The 26,256-nt window shown below is 38.8% G+C and overlaps 2 protein-coding genes across 10 annotated transcripts in view; one reads left to right on the top strand and one right to left on the bottom strand.

Annotated features, from left to right (window-relative positions):
* The window catches only part of smarcad1 (SWI/SNF-related, matrix-associated actin-dependent regulator of chromatin, subfamily a, containing DEAD/H box 1), a 64,523-nt gene extending 62,562 nt beyond the window's left edge, over nucleotides 1–1,961 (bottom strand). For 2 of the 4 annotated variants that reach the window (XR_015427781.1, XR_015427780.1), the window contains exon 1: nucleotides 1,327–1,961. Coding sequence is in view for 2 of the 4 variants with exons in the window: in XM_022226843.2 (XP_022082535.2) it covers nucleotides 1,327–1,600 (274 nt within the window). In the remaining 2 variants the exon portion in view is untranslated. The remainder of the gene's footprint in view (nucleotides 1–1,326) is intronic. The other 2 variants (XM_022226843.2, XM_022226841.2) reach the window with 2 other exon arrangements.
* Nucleotides 1,031–26,256, top strand: part of LOC110974902 (5'-nucleotidase domain-containing protein 1-like) — a 45,699-nt gene continuing 20,473 nt past the window's right edge. For 2 of the 6 annotated variants that reach the window (XM_022226845.2, XM_087146187.1), the window contains exons 1-5: nucleotides 2,636–2,870; nucleotides 4,376–4,464; nucleotides 7,053–7,234; nucleotides 19,689–19,771; nucleotides 21,969–22,041. In XM_022226845.2, coding sequence (XP_022082537.1) covers nucleotides 2,763–2,870; nucleotides 4,376–4,464; nucleotides 7,053–7,234; nucleotides 19,689–19,771; nucleotides 21,969–22,041 — 535 coding nt within the window. In that variant the 5' untranslated portion in view covers nucleotides 2,636–2,762. The other 4 variants (XM_022226847.2, XM_087146188.1, XM_022226848.2 and 1 more) reach the window with 4 other exon arrangements.

Raw genomic sequence — 26,256 nt, forward strand, 5'->3', positions numbered from 1 at the left:
TAAACTTCAGGACCCCCATTTTTATCATTTGTATAAAAGAGGTCGACAAGCAAGAGTACAACCTCGGGCAATGTTCTATTACTGATGCTGACCCTACTATTTTGTGAATTTAGATCAATAAATTAGAAAAAAAGGCGACTTTCTTATTTGATTTTCCGACACGGTTGTTTTACCAAGTTTCCCTCATAAATCAAAACCCTAACCTCTTTCCACAAAACTGATCCTGCAGTTATTCAGTATGGAGACAGCATAATGTATTAAGGTCAGTTTTAAAGTGTCTGTTCTATGAAGGAACAGGGTCCCTAAATTTACAAATGCCTGATCCTTGTCAGGTGGAAATGACAGATTGGTGAGTAAAAATGTCAGATTTTTCAAAAAGTAATTGGTCTCAAGGTCTGAAACTAACAAAGACCTGCAACTGTTTAATAGGCCATGAGAATTAAAATTTCAGATTTGAGTTCCATTTTGGAAAAGCAGGAGACTTTTTTCATTCTGCATTATTTCTTCTTAGCCACCTTCTTTAAACTAAGGTAGTTGAACATTATGTCACTTGACCCGTCATTGTCTTGACGGCTGTTCCATGCCAAGACGTATCTATTACACGGACTGATCATAACATACTACATGTTCCAATGGGCTTTTCCAAAATTTGTTCAACGACCTTATGGCCCTAAGAAAGCGTAGAGGCTAAGGATCATCTCTGTGTGTAAAAAAAATTGCGCCTACAATTATAAGAGGGTGCATCGAACTTTTTCACTACACCAACACGCAAATGGCATATACGGATGTGTGGCTATGGATGTAGCGGTAGTGAGAGTCCATGCCACAGTGGGGCACGGACTCTCACTCCTGTATGCAGAATTTCATGTCGGCTCGCTCTCTCAGTCGCATGTCAGTTCCATGTCAAGACAGCCCCTTGCCGGTACATGTAGTATCTTATCGCTCAGTCCGTGTATTACATGTCTTGACATAGAACAGCCGTCAGGGGTCAAGTGACGTATTGTTCAACGACCTTATTTTAAAGATGGCAACTGAGAGAGTGAGCCCGTCAGGTTGAATGGATAAAGGCAAAAAGACTGTAAAATACCTGAATAACGTAAGTGAAATAATTCAATAACTGGTTTTGAGAAAACGGTAAGGTCACGGATCATGTTCATGTGCAGAAGAAATTGCGCCCACGATGATAAGTGGGTGCGCCGAACTTTTTCACTGCACCGACACGCAAATGGCGTATACGGATGTGTGGCTATGGATGTAGCCAGAGTCCGTGCCACAGTGGCTGTTTTGTTTCAAGTAGGCCAAGAACTTTGAAGAAGTAGAAGCTACCTTGAGAGTGAAATGAACATGATGGACTAGACATCGTTGATTCGGCATGTTCGGACGTGTTGGAGTTTAACATCCTCGGTGGTGACTTTGCATTCAGGTGATGCGGGTTGCCTTTTTTGTGCCGAGTGTTCATCATAGTGTTAATATTAGGGTCATGACTGTCGACGTCGTTTTCCGACATCAATGGACATGATGAACACTTCAAAAACCTTGGAGATATTCGTTCCTGATATCTAAACCTGTCCAGTAATGATGGTAACCCTTTGACACTCATTTCATATACAAAAATCACACGGTTATGAAAGCTACAAAACTTCTCAAAGGCTGCATTCACAGGCACAGCACCGGGCTTGCACAAAGTGCCAAAACTTGCAGTTGCGGCAGTGGCCGTGGAGGTAGTGATGCTTTAGGTAAAGTGAGTGGCCGCCGCGCCAATGTCTGTCGTCCCGCGCCCGCGCGATAGTTTGTGTCCTTCTTCCAGGTTTCCACTGAGCAAATTGTGTCTTTACGTCATACGTCAATGTACCAGACCTCAGTAAAATGATTCCCAGGCTCCGATTTTTCTCGCCAACGTTTTCAAGGCATAATTTGGCATTAACAACCGATCATCATGATGGGGTACAGCCTAAATACGCCGACCTTTTATCCAATCACACAATCACATGTCAAGCATGTATGTCAAGTGTAAAGTTCTCAAAATATACGCCCATAGCTAGCTATAGCTAGCTAGCTAGCTAGAAATTTACGGTGCAAAATAGCGACGCCTGTTGACTCAATCCACCTCCATGCTAAATGAGGAAGGAAACAGCTGTTTTCCTTCCTCCATGATCTAAGGAACAGTTTGGCCTCTGTTTTGTTTCACTGCTGGAAATTCAAGATTATGGCAAGGTCAGAAGCAAAGATCGTATAGCGCCGAAATCGTATAGCGCCGCTTTGATACGATATTTGGCCAGAACATCGATCACTCTTCGTTCAATATTATGAGGGTTAGCCTCTGTCCAAACATGGCAATTAGGGCCTTTTGTGAAAGAAATACCCTGACCTGGAAACTATCAGTCCAAAATTCAGGATTTATAGAAATATTTGTAGGATCCTTCCTGATTATGGCATGTCTTATTGTAAAAGAAAACCCGTGGGATCACAAAATATTAATGAGCTCACAATAGCGCAGAAATACATTCACTTGGTGGAATGCACCCTCAAGCGTCAAGTTCAAGCCCGCGAGAAATGGCGCGCTTGTCCTGCGCGGACGCCCTCGAAGTCGGAACGGTGCATGCAGAGCTAGAACTGTTACGGGTTGCAGGTATTGAGCAGGCTGTGCCCGGCCACGCTGGGCATGCAGGGTGTGCGTGTGTGGGTGTTTTCTCAACCGGTTGGTCAACTATAACGTGCCTTGCAAATTTTACTGAAGTACAAGTAAAAGCGTGTCGTGCACTATGTCTACGTCAAAGAATTCTAGCACTTTGTCTCTTGAAAATTTTGACTGCATTGGGTTTGACATAGACCACACACTTTGCAAGTACAAATTGGATAATTTCTTTCCGGTGAGGACTGATTGTGATTTGTTGCATGTTCACATTCTTGCGATCGAATTCGTGCGACGTGCGTGTCGATGATCTTGAGTAGTTACGCATTCAGAATGTTCATAGCCAAACAATTTACAAGATATGAAACCCCAACTGACAGACTGAAGTGGCGATCTAAGGCCAGGCAGCGTTCATAGTTAATTGGCAGCGGTTCGACATTACTACTGTACATCATCTACCTCCATGATCATACATGGTGCTTTGTGCCCAGCCATGCATCCGCGTGGGGTTGGTCTATGGTCTTAGGGTGGCTGCAACCGCCCATCAAGTTTTGGTAGGCCTTCTGGCCCTAAAATTTTAACCCACAGCCAACTAATTTTGACATGGCCTATGTGTAACATAACCTTGATTAGAACTAAAAAGACTGTATTAAGAGTGTAGCAGCCCTGACAGAGTGGGGTCCAGGGGCCCACTTAACATGCTTAAGGGTCCCAGGAAATTTTGGATTCTAGATATATTTTCTGACCAGTTTTTTAGCAAACACTTTTGCATGATGTATTTCACTTTTCAAATAATTTGTCAGCAGTGTAATTCAAATGCGGGCCTGCTCCCTCCTACATTTTTGTTTGAAAAGTGGGTGACAAATCAGAGCTGTTTATAGAGAGAAGTTGCGACACGAGAGTCTCACTTGTTGGAACTATAATGGTGGATACATGCATCAGTGGGCATGCCGCACATGCACATGTTAGCACACATAGCCACATGCTGTACTGAACAAGCAATGAACAGCCAATTTGTTTCCAAAATCTGGAGTTGACACAGCTCTGTATCATATCCAACGACCAAAATTAGAAGCCGTTACTACTGGTCCATCCTGTTTGCACACAGGCGGTTCGTGCGCGTTTCCTCTTTGACCAATAGGCAGTAGTCAGTTGCATGCTCAGACCATTGAGACAGGTACATAAGTGTAAGCGGCCCCCTCGGAATGGCGTCTTGTCGGATTTGTCTATACAACTCTGGAACAAATGAATGTGAATTTGTTCAAGAGATGAAATTCATACATGGTGCAGTTTCAACCTTTTGTCAGTTTTGACCTTTAAAAGTCCTTTAGAGCAATAAATTATGCAACGAAAGAGAAAGATGCCGCAATTTATTGTACCTGTAGGAATCAATTAAAAAAGGATAATCTTGTGATTTTTTAGAGGTGAGGACAAAAATTCTAAATGCCCACAATAGCTGGGCAGTGAATTCTGGTCTCCAAATGGAAGCGTTGTACCCTAATCACTAGACTGCGTACTGACTCTACCAGGTATTTCATAGGGTTAATTTGGTTCATGCTAGTATTTCGAAAAAAGATAAGGTGCAACTGGATGCTGGCATGATACATGTATGCTTCATTACTGTAATCGTGCAACCTCAAGGTAGAGTGCCTAATTGCCATGCACACTTCTCAAGAGAGATGTTTTATTTCCTACATTATAGTACATGATGTCACCATAAGTTTTTGTTTGGTTTTGGAACAGCTGTCATATAATTACAGTGCCAGAGTACTTGTTGAGAAAGGATATGATGAAAGTCTTCTTCAACCATTTGAGATAAACAAGGATTTTTGGTAAGTTAAAAGCCAGAGATTTGGAAATTTTTTCCTTATGTTTCTGAGTGCCATTTTTAAATGTGTACATATGTAATAAAACCTTCACTGAGATTGTCAGTCCAAAGATCTCCATTTCTTCCAGTACTCAAAATAAGGAGCAGAAAAAGAGCAAGTAAGAAAGAGTTCGTGCAGTTTCTTGTCTGTAAAATTTGTTGAAGAAATAGAAGCCCTCTTCTTTTAAGAAGATGGCAAATGAATTAGACTGTTTTGTTGATAAAATTGTACATTCTGAAGGAGCTATCACCGTATCCGATAAGGTTTGAATTTGCATCCATATCTTCATACCAGGGTTGGCCATTTTAAATCACCTTGATTTGAATCACCAATATAGAAAGCGATTCAAGTCAAAAGGTTTTTTAAGCTGATTTAAATCAACATTTTAGTGTTTTGGGGGGAAAAAGCAAGAAAAAAATATGTTCTTTGTCAACTGATTTGTAATTTTTCAAGGTTTTCCGCATTCTAAATGGCAAATACATGTACATGTATAATGTCAAGTAAAATTTGAAGCTTTGCATGGCGGAAGTTACATGAGATGTAGGCTTGCGAGTGCACCATGGAATCAATCTCTTTTGGAAGAGATGTGGTTCTTAGAAGAACTGGTGAGTAAGATAATATCCTTCTGTGAGCCCTTCATTTCCTAATATTAATAGGAAGTATTCACATACTGAAGCCACTTGTTTTGATTTAAATCACCTGTTTGGATTCAGTCATAAATTTCATGTAAAGATTTATTATCATGATTTAATTTCATTACATTTAAAGTGTCCACTTCTGAGTTTAACCATGGAGGAAGGGGGGGAAACATGGTAAAGTGTCGGTGTATGGTACATCATGGGTACATCTAACTTTTAGCTCAAGTTAATGTGTTTCATTGAGATTAAAAATATTGGTCATTGGAGAGGGGAGGCAGATGTGAAGATCAAAGCTATTGAGATACATGGAATTGTCTTTTTTTCCAATTCTGAAAAGAAAAAGAATTCAGGAAAAAGAAAAACATTAAGTAAATGGTGAATCTAGTTGGTGGCTTTGTTTAAACACCGTTTTTGCACCAAGGTTATAGAGAGGTCAAAGAGGTACAGTTTCTAATCAAAAAGATACAGTTTTGAAAAATATGAATTGAGACTTCAGACACAGAAATACAACTTACAACTTTTCACCTCAACAACCCACAGTATACAGAATCTTGTAGAAAAGCCATACCAGTCATTTGAAAGCAGACAGTCTGATTCAGCGAAAAGAAACAGTGATAAATTGTTCCTTAGGACAGAGTTACAAAATTGACTGTGCATTTTATTGACAAGAACTCTGTGACATAGAAAAAAAATTCTGTCTCAGCAAAATCAGTCCGTAAATGAGATTACATATTGTAGATTGCAAAGTGTGTTGAAATTAGCTTCTAATCAACCAGATATCAGGCACAATCAACACACAAATTGACTGCAGTAAATGACCACTGTCAAAGGAAAAATTCAGTGTTCAGATTTAGACATTCAAAAGCTACATGTAAACATGCTAAAATAGGGACAGACACTTGAGAAAATCCATCAATATCATTCGAATTAGACATTGAATGGATAAATAAAATTATATAAGAAAATCATTGAAATTGAATACTTACAAAACATCATCATATGGATGCCCAGAAAGCATCAAGTGGAGTACACTAGAACAGCATGCATCTTAAATTCCTGTGAACTCTAGTCTTGTCAAACTTCAAGTCCTGTTTAAACCTGGCACTTTACCCTTAGAACCTGTATCTCTGAAGGAACTGTCTTCTCTGCAGGTACATGTACATGTAGTTGCTTTACTGCATGCATTTCACCTGGACATAGACAATTTTTAAGATGGTGTGTTATTTTCATAAAATTCCTTGATTTAAATTTCTTAATTTATTTAAATTCAAAGTTGTTTAATTTTGTATCAAATGAAATAAATTAAAGAAGATTAACACAGAATTTCCTTGCTTAGGAATAGATCATTGAGCCAATAAATTTGTCTCCAATGTTTGTAAGAATAAAAAAATTCACATATGAGAATAAAATTCAATCTGATTTACAGTTTAAAAAACATGTTTTTAGGATCAAAACAATAGAAATTTGCCCGCACTGATACATTTACATAGTTTGTTGAAAATGAAAAGTCAAAAAGTCAAAATGTAATGGAAATCGAAAAGAGGATAATAAGCAATTGCTCACCTTAATGATAAGCAAATTGTTTCATTCACAGTTGATTCAAAATTATTACCTGTGTATGTTTGTATGCTAAAATGTAGAGGGCACATGATAATCAGTAATTTGGAACTGTAGCGTCAAATCCTTGGTACCGGTAGTACTTAGTTTTCCAGCGGGTTCTTGCAAGCGTTCTGCACATATGCAAAGACCATGCATTAAGGAATAAATTCGTTAAGCGTACTCAGCATACTCCGCATCAAATGCGCCATTGATCTGCATTATAAATGCATGCCTATGCGGTGAGTACCAAAACAAAACGTCCTCTTTTGAAGCTGATTGGTTGCTAAATAACTGCATGCTTCTTTTTATCTCTAGCATCAAAGGGATGGTATTTGATTCAGCCAATGGTGACTTTCTGAAGTTATCGGACTCTGGTGTCATCTTACGAGCAAGTCATGGTTCTCGGATGATGTCAGATGCTGAGATACAAGACAAGTATGGCCGAGACAGACAGTGGCAGTACTTCAGTCAACTTGAAAGTACTCTGGAGCAGTCGGGTAAGATAGTGGAAGAAAATAATCACTAATTTCTCTTGTAAAAGCAAATTATGTATTATTTTGTACAAGTAAATTCAAATGATAGCTCATTTTTTAATAAGCTAAATTCTACCTCGCTTAAGTCCAGATTAGGAATTTTGTAGTTTCTTCAAAATATAAGATATTTCTCAATCTCTCATTTCTAAACTCTGGGAACCATGGCTCCTTCAACTCTAGAAAAACTTGAAATCTAGGTTTGTTTCAGTTTCCTACTTAATTCCAAATCAGGCAGTGACAAGGTTTCTTTTCAGTCAATGTTTACAACACAAAATTCTCGAGATTCAATTCATCACCAGATTCCAAAACCTTTTACTTCTGAACTAAAGATTCTGAATTTTCATGTAATATCCAAAATACATTTCTAGTTAAATTTCCACCATCAACTTCAACATATATTTTTGCGATTGACATACTAACTTGTCGTGCCTGGTTGGGACAAAGCATGGAAGATGATCCTACACGCAGACCCTACTACTAAGTTGACCCCTGACCCACAAATTTAGGTGATGTAAATAGAGGCCATGTAGTACTGTATATGTTCAGGCTTTGCGCTAACTTTTTTTCCTGGCTAGCCCACTGGGCTAGTTAACTGGATATTTTACTAGCTCATTAAGTGTTTTACTAGCCCATGGATTAAATTATCGCCCTGTCGAGTGAGCATCACATTTAAAAAAACACAAGGAAAAACACATCCACAACAACTTGTATTTATTATCACAAAAACTTTATTATATATTTTTATTTAAGTTTTAACAGGTAGGCTTATTCTGAATTTTTCACAAGCCCATCGGGCAACCAAGGTACCAAGTTAAGGTAGCCCGGAGCATTTTTTGCTAGAATTTGCCCCAGTGTGAAGGCTGCTGAGGTATTTTTATCCAATCAAGTCCTGCTCCTTGTGGTAAACATGTATGGTACATGTAAGCGAAGTGAAGAATCACAGGAGGTTTATGGCCCAACCTAATCCTAGAGATTCAAACTCATGAACTTGTACTTTTGGGATTATCTGTGTACATATATACCAACCCTCAGTCATGAAATGTTGGAACATTTTGTAATCTCATTTATAATACAGGTTTTTATATCCTGGCTGACTATTTAATCCATTCATTATGTGTGGTGTTACGTTAATTATCAGTCTCTAATTTGTTTCCTTCTAAAAAATGTCCTCTAACCTTGATGGTCAGTCTCCCATTTTTTTGCCGCCTTATTTGGAAAAATCCTTGACGTGAAAGTTGTCAGTTTCATGTTGTAAACTCAACTTAATGAGGAAATTGTGCTGTTTCAAAACCTTTTAATTTAGCATTCTAGGTTCATGTGTAACTGAGGTTATGCTCGCGGGACGTTTTAAAACATTTGGAGAAATCAAGCTTTAAATTTATGAGTAAAAATTTCATTTTGATTACGAGAAAGATGAAGAAGAAACATGGGAGCAACCAGCTGAAAAAAAGTGTTGGAATACAAATGAACAATAATGAATATGGCTCAAGATCATGAATTCAGCCTGGAAAACCTATATTAATTGAAAATCATAAAATATCACAAATTGTCAAAAAAGAAATGGTGACTATGTTGCTTTTATTCCCAGAAACAAGTTTGGCAACATCATATAGGTTTTCCTAGATTGCATAATATACATGTACATGTATTTGATATACTCTCTGACAATTTTAGGATTACCTTTCAGCTTTCAATTCGGGAATATGCCTTTAAAAATACTACAGCACCAAATGAGTAATTCACAGGTGTAGAGAAGGAACTTGGCAGTAATGGCATTGCCAGATTTAGTTGCAATGGTGAAACTGTTAAAGACACTTGCTCATGCCTCAAATTAAACTTTTGTTTTTCTTTTTTTGAATATCAAATTATTTTTAGACATTTTTGGGGTCTTATTAATTTTGAAATGCATGAGCCAACACAGAATGACGACCCCAAAGAATGCTTTATATCATGCTATTCTGTTATTACACAATGGGGATCAAAGCAAAATTCTATAAGTGGAGCTGTGAAGTTCAATCATATTGGAATAAACAACAGAATAGAAAATGAAACAGTCATCCTCATGTTTGCTTCATTGAATCTGTGTTTAGGAAAGTTGTTTAATAGTGGTCAGCATCTTAATGAATACTGTACCAGGTAGTTAGCAGAAACTGAAAGGTTTGGGTATGTACGTATGTATATTAATAATCTTGTTACGTATCAGGAAGGGTAGTACATGTACATGTAAATGTATGTGCCAACAGCTCATCAGTGTGCATTGCATAATCAAACCAAATGGGGCTCGAACAGGTGTCTTATGCTCTGTTCACTTCACTGCTTGCTATGTGTATGTTAATGCTTTTGTTTGTCACATCTGCTACAGAGATAATAGGGCCTGACTTTACAGACACAGTTGAAGGAGGCCGAGCTGAATTCCAGTGTACTTTCACTGGTTTATATGCATCAAATCACTCTGTTGCTTGGCTGCATGATGGAGTCAAATTGGAAGATGGGAAGAATGTTCAGATAGAATTTTATGACAGCAATTGGATGTGTTATGAGCAGAAATTCAGCAATGATTCAGCTCTCAGTAAGCTTATTATCCATCCAGCTAGATCGATTGATTTGGGGATATACTATTGTCAAATAGATCAAAGAAGGTCTCAGCCAGTGTTTTTGCATGTGACCCCATCAGAGCCTCAGCCATCAGTTGAAGTTACCTGCTTTCCTTCTGGACTTTTTGTTGTTTCACATGGTTCAAGAATCAAGGTCCGTTGCTGGTTCCCAAACTCAGAGCACCATCCGGTCAATAACTTGACATGGAATTATTCAACAAGCGATGTCAACTACTGGACTGATAGCGTGCATCATTTTGCAGAAGCTTCAATCACAGCTTTGGATAACATTACTGGTGCCATCTTCATGTGTGGTTTCGGCAGTGGTGAATCACAGAATTATTGCATCAGTGGTCCTGTTGTTGTTCATCATCCACCGTATAATTTCTGTTTGGATGGCAGTGACTCTTACTTCACGACACCTTTGCTTTATGATGTGTCATTTATTCAAAGAAGTGCTTATATTGACCACTACCAGTGGTCTTGCTATGAAGAGCTGTCAGTTGATAATTCCAGCTCTAGTGAAGGTCAGTTAATTCTACAGGCTGAGCTTGAAGGACATTACATTATTTGTATAGCGATTCAGAATCATGTATATGTAAGTGCAACTATAGCTAGTACCAAACTGCTGGAAACCATCAACTCGGACAAGACGACACTGGTAAGTCGTACATTTGAAGCTGTCCTTGCAAGCCAATCAGAAAAGAGTGGCCTTTCTCTTCAAGCTACCTATGACGGTCAAATGTTTGCAAGCACTAATCAGCCTCCTGATGTCACGAGCCTTAGTCTGTTCTTGTCAAACAATGGTAGATTCATAAATAGTACTCAACATGAACGAACTGGGTCATTATTGAGCAGCACCATTCAGATAGAAGGCACTGGAGTCCTATCAACATCCCCTTCACGAACTTGGCTGTCTGAAACTGCTTTAGTACCCCAACTCACTATGAGGAACCACTTGCTCCTGATAGGGTTTGCAGCTTTTCTAACATTGGCTCTCTGCATTGGTTTATGTGTCTTTTGGAGAAAGAGAATGAAAGGAAGAAAAAAAAGGTTGGACAAGTTTAGAGACGGCATGTGGCTTCCTTCAAAAAGACGAACTATGATCTTTCCAAATTATGAGACACAATCGGTCGAGCCAGAGTTTGAATCAACTTCAATGCAACACCAGGAAGATAGGCCTTACATGGATATGAGGGAAACATCAGTTGAGGTTCATCAGTCACCAGACCTACCCCAAAAACATGTACATGTACCCCAAGCTGAAGAACCGGGAGCCTTGGTCAAGGATCAAGCTACATGTATAGTGGAAGTCCATCAAGTTGATTGGAATTCAGAGTCTAAATTACCCCCTAAATGTAGCCAAGCCCAAGGGGAAGGGAATTATATGGACATGACACAGGCATCCTCCAAAATTCCAAGTGTGTTCACCATTCCTCAAAGCCGCAAAACTTTATTCCAATCTAATATTGAGTTGAGCACAATAGACAAGAAGATATACCGGGGTTCAGAGAAGATGGTATGTACATGTGTACTAAAGAGACATCAGTCGATGAAAGGGTTACAACAAAAGGCTTTGGAAAGGAAAAGCTCTTTGTCTTGTGTCCATAGGTCACCAGGTTTGTTTTTGAGTGATGAAACCACCATGGAGATGCAGTTTAATCCCTTGTTACAAGCAGAACAGAATTTGTTGGCAACAGCAGTCCATCGTCCAGAGTTTATGCGTGAACGCGGGGATAGTTCGGCAAGTAATACATATATGGAGATGTCTAAAGTTGACTTCAGCGGCCCATCTTATGTAAACACTGGCCGTTCTAGACCAAACCATGCAGTCCTTGCTCAGACAGAATCTGATAATGTTGCTTTGCATTGTTATGATGATAACATTGAGAAGCAGCAACATGATGCTGTGCATAATACATACATGGATGCATTGAGTTTTCAGACATGGAGGAACAATAAGTCCTCTGAATGTTAAACTGAAAGTCTTGAGTTGAAGTCACATTTCTGACGGTGCTTGAAGCTACAGCTCAAATCTTGTTCGTAAAGGCCATCAAATCAACCATGGCATTAAGTTGAGTTGTAAAATTTACATTCACTAGAGCTCACAAGATTGAACTGGATTTGTGCTGTTCTAATGAAAACTTAACAAACAGTAGTTGTCTCAAAATTCATCTCATTTTAAACATGACGGGAAGTCATTTAAGTTCTGATCAGTATCTAATACATGTACGTGTATATTCTCAAAATGTACAGTATGTCTATTGTTGGATCATAATTAGGGAGCAAAAGTGTCCTGATGCATGTGGTAACTGCATGGTACTATCTACATGTACATGTACTCTTGCTATGCTCAAAAAGCAAGACTTCCAAAAACTATTTTGGTGGTTGGGGCTAAATGTATCCTTTACATGTATGACTGCACAGGGAATGATTGTTTGGCTATTTACATGTATATGTGTGTTGGGAGTAGGGCAAACTGTAGATTGAATGTACATGTACATTTAGCATCATACATGTATGTACCATATGTATATTGAACAAGTCTGTGTGCCAAAGGTCAGCTGCTAATCTGAGGAGATGCAATCACGACACCCTTCCAGCCCATTGAAACCTCAGAGAATCGGACACTGGATGATCTTCTCCTGTCCATGACATCAACTCTTCCAGCTATTGCTCACCTGACACCGTCAGATGCATATAAGTCTCACCTCATCAACCTTTGGCCAACTGAACCGGGTGTTGTGGCAGCTTGCATGCAATTATCAGGCTTGGGTGGCTCTACTGGTGCATCTCCCATGATGGATAGGAGGAGATCATCCAGTGTCCATGTTCTTTTGTTTGTTCGCACTTAACCATTTCATTATTTGGCAGTGAAATTGGTAAAAGCTCCGGTACTTGTCTACAACACTGATTCCTCATGGCTGGTACGTTCACAGTGTCATTTGATGCCAGTTACAACTTTAATATGCCAGCTAATCTCAGTATTAAAAAGCTGTGCTTTGAGAATATGAAAATAACAGAAATGTATCTCTGTGTATGTATAATTTATATGTGTACAGTTTATACTCAATATTCTGAATTTAGAACCCGGGGAATGCCCCATTATTGAAATTGCACATGTACGGATTGAAGTCCACATTTCTATTAAGAGTTTTAATGTACGTGGACATGAAGGTGGGTAATTCCAGAAATTAGACATCCAAAAGTGTAAAATTGTTTGTGTCCTGGTACATCTGACCTTTGTTATTTTGCATGGAAATATCACTGGAATTGATTTCAAACTATTACTGTTTGTTTGGCAGGTACTTTGCATTAATTTGTCACTCTTGGAAATTAGAAATTTGAATGTGTTCTAAACTTACAAAATCATATGTCAGGTGTGAGAGGGATGCGAAAAAAAAGACCCCTATTTTCTGGAATTACCCAGGTATGACACTGTGAATACAACGTACATGTATCGATCTCCAAGTAAATTTATTAAATGCATACACGTACCAGTTGCCTGGTATGAGCTCACAATGTCAGTTGAGGCATTCTGGTATACAATGTACATGTCCCATTACTAGTTGGAAATTCATTGACACCTTGTAGAGTGGTCTTAAGGAGTTTTATTTCAGCTTCATACATATACAAATGTACTTATGTATACATGTACGTATGTGTAGCTCAGATGCATTTGTCCACAGAGACTCATCCCCTGATTAGGCCAGGAAACTGTTGCTCATGGACTAGCTGATATTGTGTTCAGAAACCTGTTTCCTGAGGTTACCAGTAACTCCAGTCAATAGACCCGAGTTTAATTTTTACACAAGTTAAAAAGTGATAGATGCATTGATATTTTGCAGTGTCTTGCAACTATTGATGTGTGCTTGAAGAATCAATTTTTCCCCAGTGTGAGTAATTAAGACTTTACAAAAATATTTCAAAAGCAGAAAAGGAACTTTGGTACTGTTCATGTACCTACTAGTATATTGCTTGTAAATAATGCATGGAATTGAGGTCATGCCGCTGAATGCTTAGATTAAGACAGATGGAGGAAGATCAATAGTGGAAAACAGAATATCTCGCATAAGGTGTAAACTTAGCGATAAAGTACCACTGAACACATGTACATATATACGTGAGTGTGCGTGGTAAATTGACGGCCAGGTACATGTAGACTGGCCACCGAGTAGGCCTGAGGAAAATCTTTTTTATGTTAATTATCACTACAAAGGCAAGGATTTTTCCTTTTGATAAAAATCTTGAAAAAAGAAAGTATGCAGAAAGACAGATTAGCTTTTGCGACTCAGCTGGCAGAAATCTTCCTTAAAAATTTGGTTACCTCTCATCATTTCCAGTAATTTCTGACCTAACTTGACAACTTCTGCGATCTACCATTGAGACTCCAGTGCCATAGACTGGTCCCTGGCCCATCTGTTGTGGTTTCAATTTACATGTAGCAGCAGAAGCAGTGGAACCATACTGCATGTCGCATTCAAGTTTTAAGCAATAAGTCAGGAACTTTACATATATTTCATTCCACGATACGACTTCCAATGATGAGAACTACTAGAATGGTAAAATATGGAAGGAAATAAACATTCACAACTCATTTTGACTCATGACAATTTGAGGGTTTAACGTTTTAATTGATTTTTTCCCAATAGTTTTTGAGTACAACTTTTTACGTTGTTTACCATCCATTCCAGTGATGCAGTTTGTCAGACAGTGTGTTTTGTGTAATTTGAATGACTAATTGATGCAGAAGATAACAAATTCAAACTTTGAGAAATGGCCTGAAACTTTATTTTAACTGCTCAGATAAAAGTATTTTTTTATTCGCAACAGCAAATGCATAAAATGCGCGTCACAGCTTTGATGATCGATTGTATATACCTATACATACATCGGTGTGTTAGTTGTTCCTTATATGTACACGGAAAGCATTGAGACCTGTGAGTACATGTACATGTACGTGTATGATACCATGAATCCCCTGGACGGATTTAATATCTTTGAAGGAAAAACTTGGCTGATACCATTTTTAACAGTCACACTCTTCAAGTATAGTTTGATGTGTTAACAGTGTAATAGTTGCATGTTTCGGTAGATACATGTATATGCAAGAAGTCAATACACTTTGAGACATTGCATTTCTGTTCATCTCATCCTCGGGACCAGAACTACATGTACATTGTACCTGTGATTCAGTCACACAGAATGCATGTAAACAACTCAGTGCACAGACCTTTTATAAAACCACTTCAAATTTTATTATTCAAGGAAGACCTTCAGAAATGAGAATTGGTCTTACGTGTAAACATAGAGTTCCCCCAAACATTTTCTGAGAAAACGATGTTATTAATATTTAAAGTATACACACCAAGACACGTGCCTTTCATTTTGAACGCTAGAATTACTGTCCTTAAGCTTGCTGTCAACTTTTAGAAATTGAACAAATTTACATGTACACATTTTGAATTTTTTGTTAGGCAGCAGTGATTACCAACTGTTAATGACATTTGAGGATCCCTTCCTTGGCTGGTCACTTAAAAGTGAATTGATCACTTCCTACAAGAAATTTGGGTTTACAAGCATACTACATGTATGTATTGTAACAAGCAGATTACTTCAGCTGTTATACATGTACAGTATCAGGATAGTCCTCGTAGTAACTAGTAACTAATGGATAATGTATCACCAACCGATTTTGTACTGGTATCACAAATTGACCGATCGTATATCACCAACTGATAATGTATCACAAATTGACTGATAGTATATTACCAACCAATAATGTATCACAAATTGACCGATATTACCAATCGATAATGTATTACAAATTGACCGATATTACTAATCGATAATGTACACTGTATTACAAATTGACCGATAGTTTACTGGGTCATTCCATGTCAATTGATCAATTTACGTATGGTGATGTGTTTTTACTACAAGAAACATGAATAGGCAGTTAAAACAACAGTTGACCTACATTCCGGACTTGGGATTTTTCGGAAAATAGCCAAAAATAGTACCATATGCCAAGGCTTAGTTCATAGTGAAGGAGTTGGATTATCAAAGTTTTTATTGGCTCAAAATGTTATTGAAAGCTGACTGTTGACGGGACGAAAAGTTCATTCCCATGATCATGTGCCCACTTGGCCAACTAGTGGCCTGAGGTAGGGGGTCCGAAATGGTAATTTTGTCCCATGGCCATATTTGGAGCCCTCCTGTACCCCCAAGGCCTGAGTGCCTTGAAACTCTCTAAATACATAGTAGAGTTCCCAAATATGATGATAAATTAGTTAAAACCCAACCAACATGAAATATTTCCAAGATATGGACCCCAAAATCTCAAAAAAAATATCTTGCGTCATTAAAAAATCCACTTTTAAAGGGTTAATATCTCTAAAAATAGTCCACCTATGCTACACTGTATTTTTAAGTGCAGATTCTGATAGACAGGGCCAGAATACATAATATAGCAATGTAAGGTACTTACTGGCACCTTAAACAAAAGATGTGGGCCTCCAAATATGGTCCAAAATTTAGTGTGCAATTCCCTGATCCCAAATGTGGGCGTGGCACCCAAACTTGAAGGGCTATAACTTGAAAACTGTTTGAGCTCTTTCATTTGTCATCATATGGCACTAATAGAATAAAGATCAGGCAAATTGAAGAGGTGTCAATGGGGAGGGTGTGTGACTTGACATGGAATGACCCTATTACCAACCGATAATGTAACACAAATTGACCGATATTATATTACCAACCAATAATGTACTTGTATCATAAAATGACCCATGGTGTAGTAAACTTTCTAACGGATAATGTGTCACGTGTTGACGGATGTTGTAGTAGCAAAAATACTCTAACCGATAATGTATCGCCACAGAGCAAATGATTTATCAGCCGATAATGTATCACCACGGAGCAGATGATTTATCAACCGATAATGTATCACCACAGAGCAAATGATTTATCAACCGATAATGTATCACCACAGAGCAGATGATTTATCAACAGATAATGTATCGAACTATCAACCGCTAATGTACATGTATCAGTGCCCATTATGTTGTAAAACCACAAATTACTTGGCAAAGGTTTCATATTCATGATGTCATTAGACTGGCAGTCGCTGTGGGGACAGTGTTTAATACTCATTTCGATCGAGTTTGTATGATCACCTGTTTTATGAAAATCTGTTATTTCTTCCTCCATGTTTGAACCTCCTATTACTATAGCCTAAAAAGTGATAGCCGGTGCAGTGTTCAGCTTTTGCCTCTAAGTGCTGAGATGTCATCAAACCGAAAGTTACGCGTTAATCATATTTCCACACACATGTACAGTGTATGTAATTTCCATATTTTAGGTTTTTGTACTTTATGAATCAAGATAAAACATGTATCTTCTAAAAAGTCAGCATTTGCCTTCCCTTGACCATTGACTTAATGTCCAGATACTCTTTCACATTTTCCCCAACTTCTTTTTTGGGAGAGGAAGGGCTGGAGGAACCTCTCATGTAGACTTATGTAAATGCATCCTGGCTAGCTCGATAACTTCTCTTTACCTTGAGATTCCCCCTCACATAAAAATCAGTGCTCACTTGTTTGCTGCTAGTTAAATTGTTCACTGTCCTTTTTAGTCAAATGGTCTTGACTGAAGGAAAAACTGTATCCCTAAGATAACTTAATTCACAAGTCATTCTTTGCAGAAACATCATGATGTCCTAGCAGAGCTGACCATGGGTTGCTGATTTCACATGCTGTTCCAAGAACATTTTTGTCCCATTTTCTAGACAAGGATTGAGTCAGTTGTACATTACCAGAGAAATAGCTATACCAGGATACCAGTGTAAAGCTTAATACCAATTTTTGATAAGTAAATGCATGTACATGTAGCATGTAATAATAAAATGTGCGTATCTGTCTGGGACAAAGCGGTATCTGAATTTTACCTTGTTGCTTTCTGGAGGGACACCTAGTTTTTATATGTACGTCTGTTGCTAAAACAGTTTGGCATACATGTAATTGTTTAAACTCACATATGTGCACATATACGGTATTGGTTACAAATGTGTGACATCTAGATGAGAAAAATTGGTTTTTGGTAAAAACAGGACGTTGAGCGACTTTCATATATTGTCATGTGTTACTGTCCAAAAATCAGTCTGTAAGCACATAGTTTGCCAAATAAACAGAACAGAATTGTAATATGGTGTCTGTGAGTTCTTACACTGGCCTTCTTATGAAGAAATATCGTGTGATGGCTGTGTGTCACATCCCTAGTTGCCCCCAACCCTGTGGACATAACCTTCGGCAGTTATTTGCACTCTCACGCAAAATGAGACACCAGATACAAGATGTTCTGTTTTACGGAGACCTATTTCCAAGTTTATCATTGTAAAAAAATATTTACAATTTTGTCATTCTGCTTCACGTTATCAATTACGCCCGGGACTTTTTGGGGATTTGAAGTCAATTGCTGCACAATTTAAACTGAACGTTACTTTTACAGGGATTCCTTCTGTCACTGCAGCGTTGAGTGGTTACGCTTTGGCCAGGCAGGAACTCTCAAACTGTTTCATCGCAGAGTAGCCTAGGGGACACCGGCCTAACTCTCTCTCTCGTACACTGGTCTCGCGTTGACCCTGGTCTTGAGTTGTTCCTTGGGTATCTGGCCAGCCCTTGAATCGGACTGCTAGTCAGATATCCACAGTAGAACCCTACGTACATGTAAATGAAATGCAAACCTTTTCTAAACACCCATCTGGCACAAATATTCGACAATGTCAAAGGGTGTAATTATACAGGATATTATTAGTTCAAACCACTATCTCAAGTATTTACAAAATAGTGACCACTCCGTACCTTGACACAACTAATCTTTAAAATTGATCGATGCAACCATAAATCCAAGTTCTCTAATACATTTTCGCTACTTAAGTAATCACTTATCTTAATGTAAATAACCGCAAAATTTACTCTCTTTCCAAAATAAACTTACAGGTTGTGTAGACACCTGATTTTGGGAAATCTTGCATCGTGTATATTTTTTATTTTGCCTTGTATCGATTATTAAATGAAAACCCTTGTACACATACAAGTGATTCCTTTCAAATTTATGTTGAAGTTTCGCAGTATCAAAGGTAGATGGCTGGCCAACAGGGTTCATGGTCCCCCAATAAGGATCCAACATTTTTAAAATTAAAACTGAAACTGAAAAATTGAAAAGGAATTGTTGTTGTCCATTTCATGTTTCCTGCGTCCAAAAGTGCCAAAAAAGCCCCCAAATGCAGCCTCATCCCCTAGAAAGGCCATTAAAAATTCACTAACAAATTTACATTTTTTTTGCCCTCCAAATAAACAAGTTGGGCCTCTTCAAAACTTGTTTTTGTACTCACCCTTGATGTCAAATTTTTTTTGGGGGGGGATGATGATTTGTTTACTTGATATTGAATCTTGAATTTGCTAAAGGAAGTATACGGGTACTTAAAACCTTGACTGGAAGTTACATGTACATGTCCGTATACATAAAAGGATGCATCAACGGTAAGCCTTTCCCGGAACATTTGCAAATGTGACCACTGTTCCAAAACTATACTTAAGTACTATAAGTAATGATATTTGACAATTCTCTCCTTTTTTGTGTGATACTTAGTGTAAGTGATGCTTGTAACAAGCAATGACAGTTGTGGAATTTAAACAGTGGCACATAAAGTTACATGCACATGTACCTGCAGGTACCTGTACTTAAGCTTAGTTTTGGAAAAGTGAGTCACAAATCAGTTTCACTGTTTTCTTATTTTCTTGGATTTTGTTATGTTTTTGCAGATAAGTTCAGTTACACTGAGAACTATTATGATCTCCCATGCATGGTGCTGCTTGCTCGTTTGATAGACTTGCAAGAGAACAAAGTAAGTACAATTTAACACCTTGGCAGTTCCATACACAAAGCACTAGTGAACTTACACATGGATTCAATAGTTATTCTATACCATGTATACTTAATCAACATGCACTTTGCAAAAGCCTTGAAAATGGACCACTATAGAAGTATGATCATTCCAAATCATAGTACTTCTATAAAATGAGTTGATACTGATGTGTTGTCAGTGCTTTCATTACACAGTGTTCGATGTCAGGAGACACTGAGAAGTGAGTCTGTCTATGAAGTTGATGTCAGGTTAGGTTTTTTTGTTTTGGGGGGGGTTTGGGTTTTTTTTTGTAGATGGGGTACATACATGTTTGTCCTTGTATAAGCAGTCACCTAGGGCTTCCAAATGGTTGTTCCTGAGCATTTTGACATCTTCTGCATGGTATTTTACCTCAACAGTTCTCACTTCTCTAATGGGTTAAGGGATTGAGGACAGTTAATTGGATTATATGCTGAACGTGGATACGTATCAGAAAGACATGCCATTATAATCATGTTTGGTTTCATGATCAGTATTTTGTACCACTTTCCCTGCAGATACATGCGTGTTCAACTGAGAACACCCCACCCTCCAAAATTTTTATTTGAGAAGTTTAATAAGAGTATGAACAGGAAAGTTCATATGTACCTTGTGAATTTAATGCTGTTGTGCACTCAACCAAAGTACATGCAAGACCAGGGAAATTAGATGGAAAGGAACATCGGGGGTGACATTTGTAGATTTTTTACTGGATATTTATGTAAAATGTAGTCAAGATACAGTATATGGATTTTCTATTTGGCATGGTTGAGCTGAATCTGTAAGTTAATTTTTTTTTCAGAATTTTGCAAGAAAACGAGTGCAGGGTATGTGCAAGTTGAGGTCTAGCGTGTGCTTTCTTTCTCCCACACACAAACCAGTGCAACATTGAAATTCTCCTTCTGGGAGTACATGTACATCCCAGTTTTGCCATGAATATGGAAATCTCATTAGCATAGAAACAAATAGGCTGTAAAATACCCTTTCAAATAGTGAAACAAATATTGAAAATAAGGTTAACTCAGATGCAAAGGTGCAGTTTGGAGGTTCATATTTAAAAATTGCTTTGCAGCTACCAACCAGAAAGACTTGGCCCAGTTTCAAGCTGCATGTGTACATGAACATGTGCCATGCACTGAGTGTCTGTGTGTTCGAAAATAAGCACTAAGGTGTTTATTGCTTTAAACAATATACAACATTCCAGCATTTAGACATTCAGTATCTCCCTGATATTTTATTGTTTAATTAGAAGATTCAGGTATCATTTTCATGGTATCATCGCTAGGATGTTTTCCAAGGGAGCATACCACTTTTTTTGGAGGGGGGAGATTCCCACTCATCAAAAAAGAAAAAAATTAAACAACAGTGAGAGGGAGTTAATTTTCAGGTTGTTTTTGTTTGTTTCATTAAATTTAACCCCCTCCCTGAAACATGCAAAATGCCGCTTTGTTGGGGTTTAAAAAGGAAATAATATAGTGGAAAGCCACTGTAACAAACACCGCTATTCCAAACATCCCCCTTGGCTTCCAAATTGTTTGTGCACTTTACTGAACATATATGTATGGCAAGGAGAATAGAAGTCCTATTATTTTGCCTCCATGCTTCAATTTTTTGTCAGTGTCATCATTTACATGTTCATGTATGGACTCTGGATTTTATTGCGTTGTTCAATTAAATGATTTTCCTTGTTGTGTTATTACTTATTCTACAATGACTGCTAAGAGACTGTACAAATACTTAATGTATTTTGAAACAGTAGTCTTAAAAGTGAAAGTATTGCCAGTCAAATTTCAGTATTTTTCTGAGAAAATCTTTCCACCAGACTGCTTCTCTTTGTGAAAGTTTCCTGCCTCGTGCAGTATGGTCATCGTTAGAGTGTGTTATTCAGTCAGAGTTGAAATGTATGATGAAGTATGTTGTTTTAGTATAATTGCATGTTTATTGTAGAGTGACTTTTATATTGTAGCATGTTTTTCCCCATTTTCAAAAGTAAAAGTAAAAGCAAAACCACATATCCATATCTAAACTTGCCTTAAAATGACTTTCCATGTTACGCAAAATTCCCTTCAACTCCAGTGTCACAATGACTGGCTTTGTTGAAATACACATGTACGTATTCATACATGTATGGTGTTGTTTTTATTCGTTTTGTTTTTAGAATGGAAGCTTGATTTTGCCAAAGGTCTACCAAGATGTTATTGAAGGATATGTCAAAGGATTTCTGTATAAAGGTAACTTTAGTTCCAAAATACTGCAAACCCACTTGTAATGCTAATGGTGTTCCCATTTCAAAATGTGTGTTCTTTTTGTACTTGCTTCAACTGAGGCCACATACATGTATATGTATATAGTGCGTGTACATAATGATGACTAATTAACAATATCTTACTTGAGACTTTTAAAGTGGGTTTTGAACAGAAACAGGAAACTGCAACGAAAGAAACAATGGAAACAAAAAGTTTCAAATTTACCCTGTGCCTCTAAAATGTGGTCAGAAAGAATATCATGATTAAGCAGTGTTGCACGCTAGCAGCTGCCCTTGCTACAAAAGCTGCTTGTTGCATGCTAGCAGCTGCCCTTGCTAGAAAAGCTGCTTGTTGCATGCTAGCAGCTGCCCTTGCTAGAAAAGCTGCTTGTTGCATGCTAGCAGCTGCCCTCGCTAGAAAAGCTGCTTGTTGCATGCTAGCAGCTGCCCTTGCTAGAAAAGCTGCTTGTTGCATGCTAGCAGCTGCCCTCGCTAGAAAAGCTGCTTGTTGCATGCTAGCAGCTGCCCTTGCTACAAAAGCTGCTTGTTGCATGCTAGCAGCTGCCCTTGCTGGAAAAGCTGCTTGTTGCATGCTAGCAGCTGCCCTTGCTACAAAAGCTGCTTGTTGCATGCTAGCAGCTGCCCTTGCTACAAAAGCTGCTTGTTGCATGCTAGCAGCTGCCCTTGCTACAAAAGCTGCTTGTTGCATGCTAGCAGCTGCCCTTGCTAGAAAAGCTGCTTGTTGCATGCTAGCAGCTGCCCTCGCTAGAAAAGCTGCTTGTTGCATGCTAGCAGCTGCCTTTGCTTCAAAAGCTGCTTGTTGCATGCTAGCAGCTGCCCTTGCTACAAAAGCTGCTTGTTGCATGCTAGCAGCTGCCCTCGCTAGAAAAGCTGCTTGTTGCATGCTAGCAGCTGCCCTCGCTAGAAAAGCTGCTTGTTGCATGCTAGCAGCTGCCCTTGCGACAAAAGCTGCATCAAATACAAACAATTTCCTATTTCCCAGTATGTGACATACATGTAGCTTTGTATTCTTTTCAATTATCCATTATTCACATGTACTGTATAGTGTTTGTTGCCATTGTTTATCTTTACAGTATACATGTACATGTGTGTATATCTTTATACATGTACATGTATGTCCGTTGGTCAGGCTAGCTGCCTGGCTGTTGTACCTTAGGTCAGTCTATTTGAGCTGTATTTGGCAAGTGGGTTGGACAGTCTGTCTGTTTTGTCTGTCCAACCATCTCCTTCAGTGTTTTCTCCTTAAATACAGTTTTCCTCACTTGTATTTATTAGCTTTGCATACTTGTCACGTCTTGTTTAAGGTTATTTGTGTGTGTTTTAATATGAATGTACTAGTAGTCGAATTATTTCACCAAAGGCCATCCAAAGTACGCTTTTAGTTTAAAGGAAATGGCTACCATACATTGTCTGTTCTTTGTCCTTGTCAATGTCTTGTCATTGCAATGTACATTCAAATTGTTATTGCTGCAAGGTACATGTATGGAAATAAATGTCTCTTTTGAATTGAATCTCTTGAAAAGGCAATTATTAAATGTTTTGAATAATAATTACATTAAATTATAATTATAATAATTAACAGCCAGTAACCCAGCAATGCATTTTTTTCATGGACACAATTTTTCTGCAACTTCTTCAATATATGTAAAAACTACGTTTACATGTTTGAATGTTTAAACAAAAAAGTTCCAAATCCAATTACAGATTTTTTCCAACCGCTTTGAACAGAACCGCCCCTTTAAGAGGTTTGACATTTTCATAGACAAAATCTGGTGTTCATTTTTACTGTAAACGGTGCCTATTATAAGGTCGTCCTTAGGGTAGGGAGCCGTTATCATAAAGAGTGAGAGTCATTGGATTGACTTACACACAGTACTGTTTTATTCTGAAGAATTATTCACATTGTCTCCTATTAATAACTTCTGTTGCTAGTAAGGCTGGATATTACTGTATTATCATCAGAGCAATAATCAAAGTACTGCTCGTCCAAATCTGAGCTATTTATTTGAGAGTGATAGAAAGGTTATTCATGGCAGAGCTGTACACTCAAGAACGGTCAAGGAGTTGTTACTCCAAAGCTGCCTGCTCGGGAATGATCAATGCCGACCGCTGGAGCTGGTCGCTTTATATAGACTCTTGAGGGCCGCGTCATAGCCAATGGGAGCACTGGATTGGGGTGGTTATGAATTATTCATACATCTATGAGTCTATGGGGATTTTGTGCACACTTGGTCTTTGCTGACTTAGTTTCTGGAGAGTGATAAAGTCTGAGAAGTTTGGGACTAGAAGGGTGAAAGGCTGCTCATGGGTGAGCTACGGGGAACTTGGTCACAGAGGGAAAGGAAAGGGTGAACCTTTGTTAGTACATCAGGTCGTGTACAATACTCTGGATGGCTAGGAAATCTACACACGATTCTTATGGGGTAAAACTGTGGGTGAGCAGAGGTTATTGACCTCAATGTGCCGTGACGGACACAGGCTTTCGGTGTGTGGTTTGGCAGGACACGTACAGTATGAGTTGGGGGTCTTTGTGGGTCAAATGTACGGGTCATGTGTGACTGAAAGTAGGATCAACTCAAAGATTTGGGGGGAAAATTAAAGTTGGAAATTTGCTAGGAGTAGCGGTTCAAGGGCATGTCGCAGCATAGTGCAACCGGGTTGCGCGTGATATGCAATATGCAATGCAATATTTATTTATAAATGTACATGTTTGTGTAAATATGTGCTTGGTCTTTCCTAAATGTTTGTTCCAACTGGCCAAGCACATGCTTTTCCCTCAGTATAACTGAGATCTTATTGGCAAATATTCATGTATAAACCAGTGTTGTGGTTGAGACCATCACAAGACCATGCACAAGATGGACCAGTCACAAGTAATAGGGTGAACAGTGACAAAGGAAAGCTTTTGTTGGGGTTCATTTGAATAGCTTAAAGCTGGGGGTCCTGTGTTAGTCTTGTGATGGTCTCTTGCGGTCTTGTGATGGTCTCGTTGGGTCCTGTGATCGATGGTCTCTTGGGGTCTTATGATGGTCTTGTGATGGTCTCTTGGGGTCTTATGATGGTCTTGTGATGGTCTCTTGGGGTCTTATGATGGTCTTGTGATGGTCTCTTGGGGTCTTGTGATGGCCTCCTGGGGTCTTGTGATGGTCTCTTGGGGTCTTGTGATGGTCTCTTGGGGTCTTGTAATTGTCTTTGGGGTCTTGTGATGGTCTTGTGGGGTCTTGTGATGGCCTCCTGGGGTCTTAAGTTGGTCTCTTGGGGTCTTGTAATAGTCTCTTGGGGTCTTGTGATGGTCTTGTGGGGTCTTGTGATGGCCTCCTGGGGTCTTAAGTTGGTCTCTTGGGGTCTTGTAATGGTCTGTTGGGGTCTTGTGATGGTCTTGTGGGGTCTTGCGATGGCCTCCTGGGGTCTTAAGTTGGTCTCTTGAGGTCTTGTAATAGTCTCTGGGGGTCTTGTGATGGTTTCTTGGGGTCTTGTGATGGTTTCTTGTGGTCTTATGATGGTCTCTTGGGGCCTTGTAATTGTCTTTGGGGTCTTGTGATGGTCTTGACTACAACACTGGCACAAACATGTACTGGATATGGAAGGTACTTTGGAAAGGTCAACTTGAGCATCACTCAGAATGGAGCTGGGGGGGGAGACAGTGCTCATTCGAACTGCAGATGACTTTGCAGCGCAGTTTTGAAAGTGTTAATGTTGTTGATGTACAAGTTATCTGCTGTGGAAAGTCGTTTCACTCTCTTGCCATCTTGGGGCAAAAAGAATGAAGATTGGATTGTGACGTTGACTGTTGCATGCATGTTCACCCAGCACTGCAGGTGTATCAGTTTAGTTAATAAACGGGATTGTATGGGGTGGCACATGACAAGGGTAGCCATAATCCGGTCCTGTCTCGTGCGATACGGCTTCAAATTTTGATCAAAAGAGGCAGCGTTGAAGTGCCGTGGCAAGTGTTTGATGTATGTGTATGCTGTAGTATCACATGGAGATGCCGCATCGTGTGTTGCCAACATAGATTAGAGTGCAACATGAACATTTGCAATGAATGTTTGTAATAACACACGATCAAGTCAATTGATCAATTTGATCAATTGAGCCAATTCATGCAACATCATCATTAGAATGAGTATCTATCCATGACGTATCATAAACTGATTTTTATCGACACCATTGAACCTTA

This window comes from Acanthaster planci, linkage group LG15 (genome assembly GCF_054643075.1).
Source record: "Acanthaster planci isolate LZ-2023a linkage group LG15, COTS_SCS, whole genome shotgun sequence".
Classification (NCBI taxonomy): domain Eukaryota; kingdom Metazoa; phylum Echinodermata; class Asteroidea; order Valvatida; family Acanthasteridae; genus Acanthaster; species Acanthaster planci.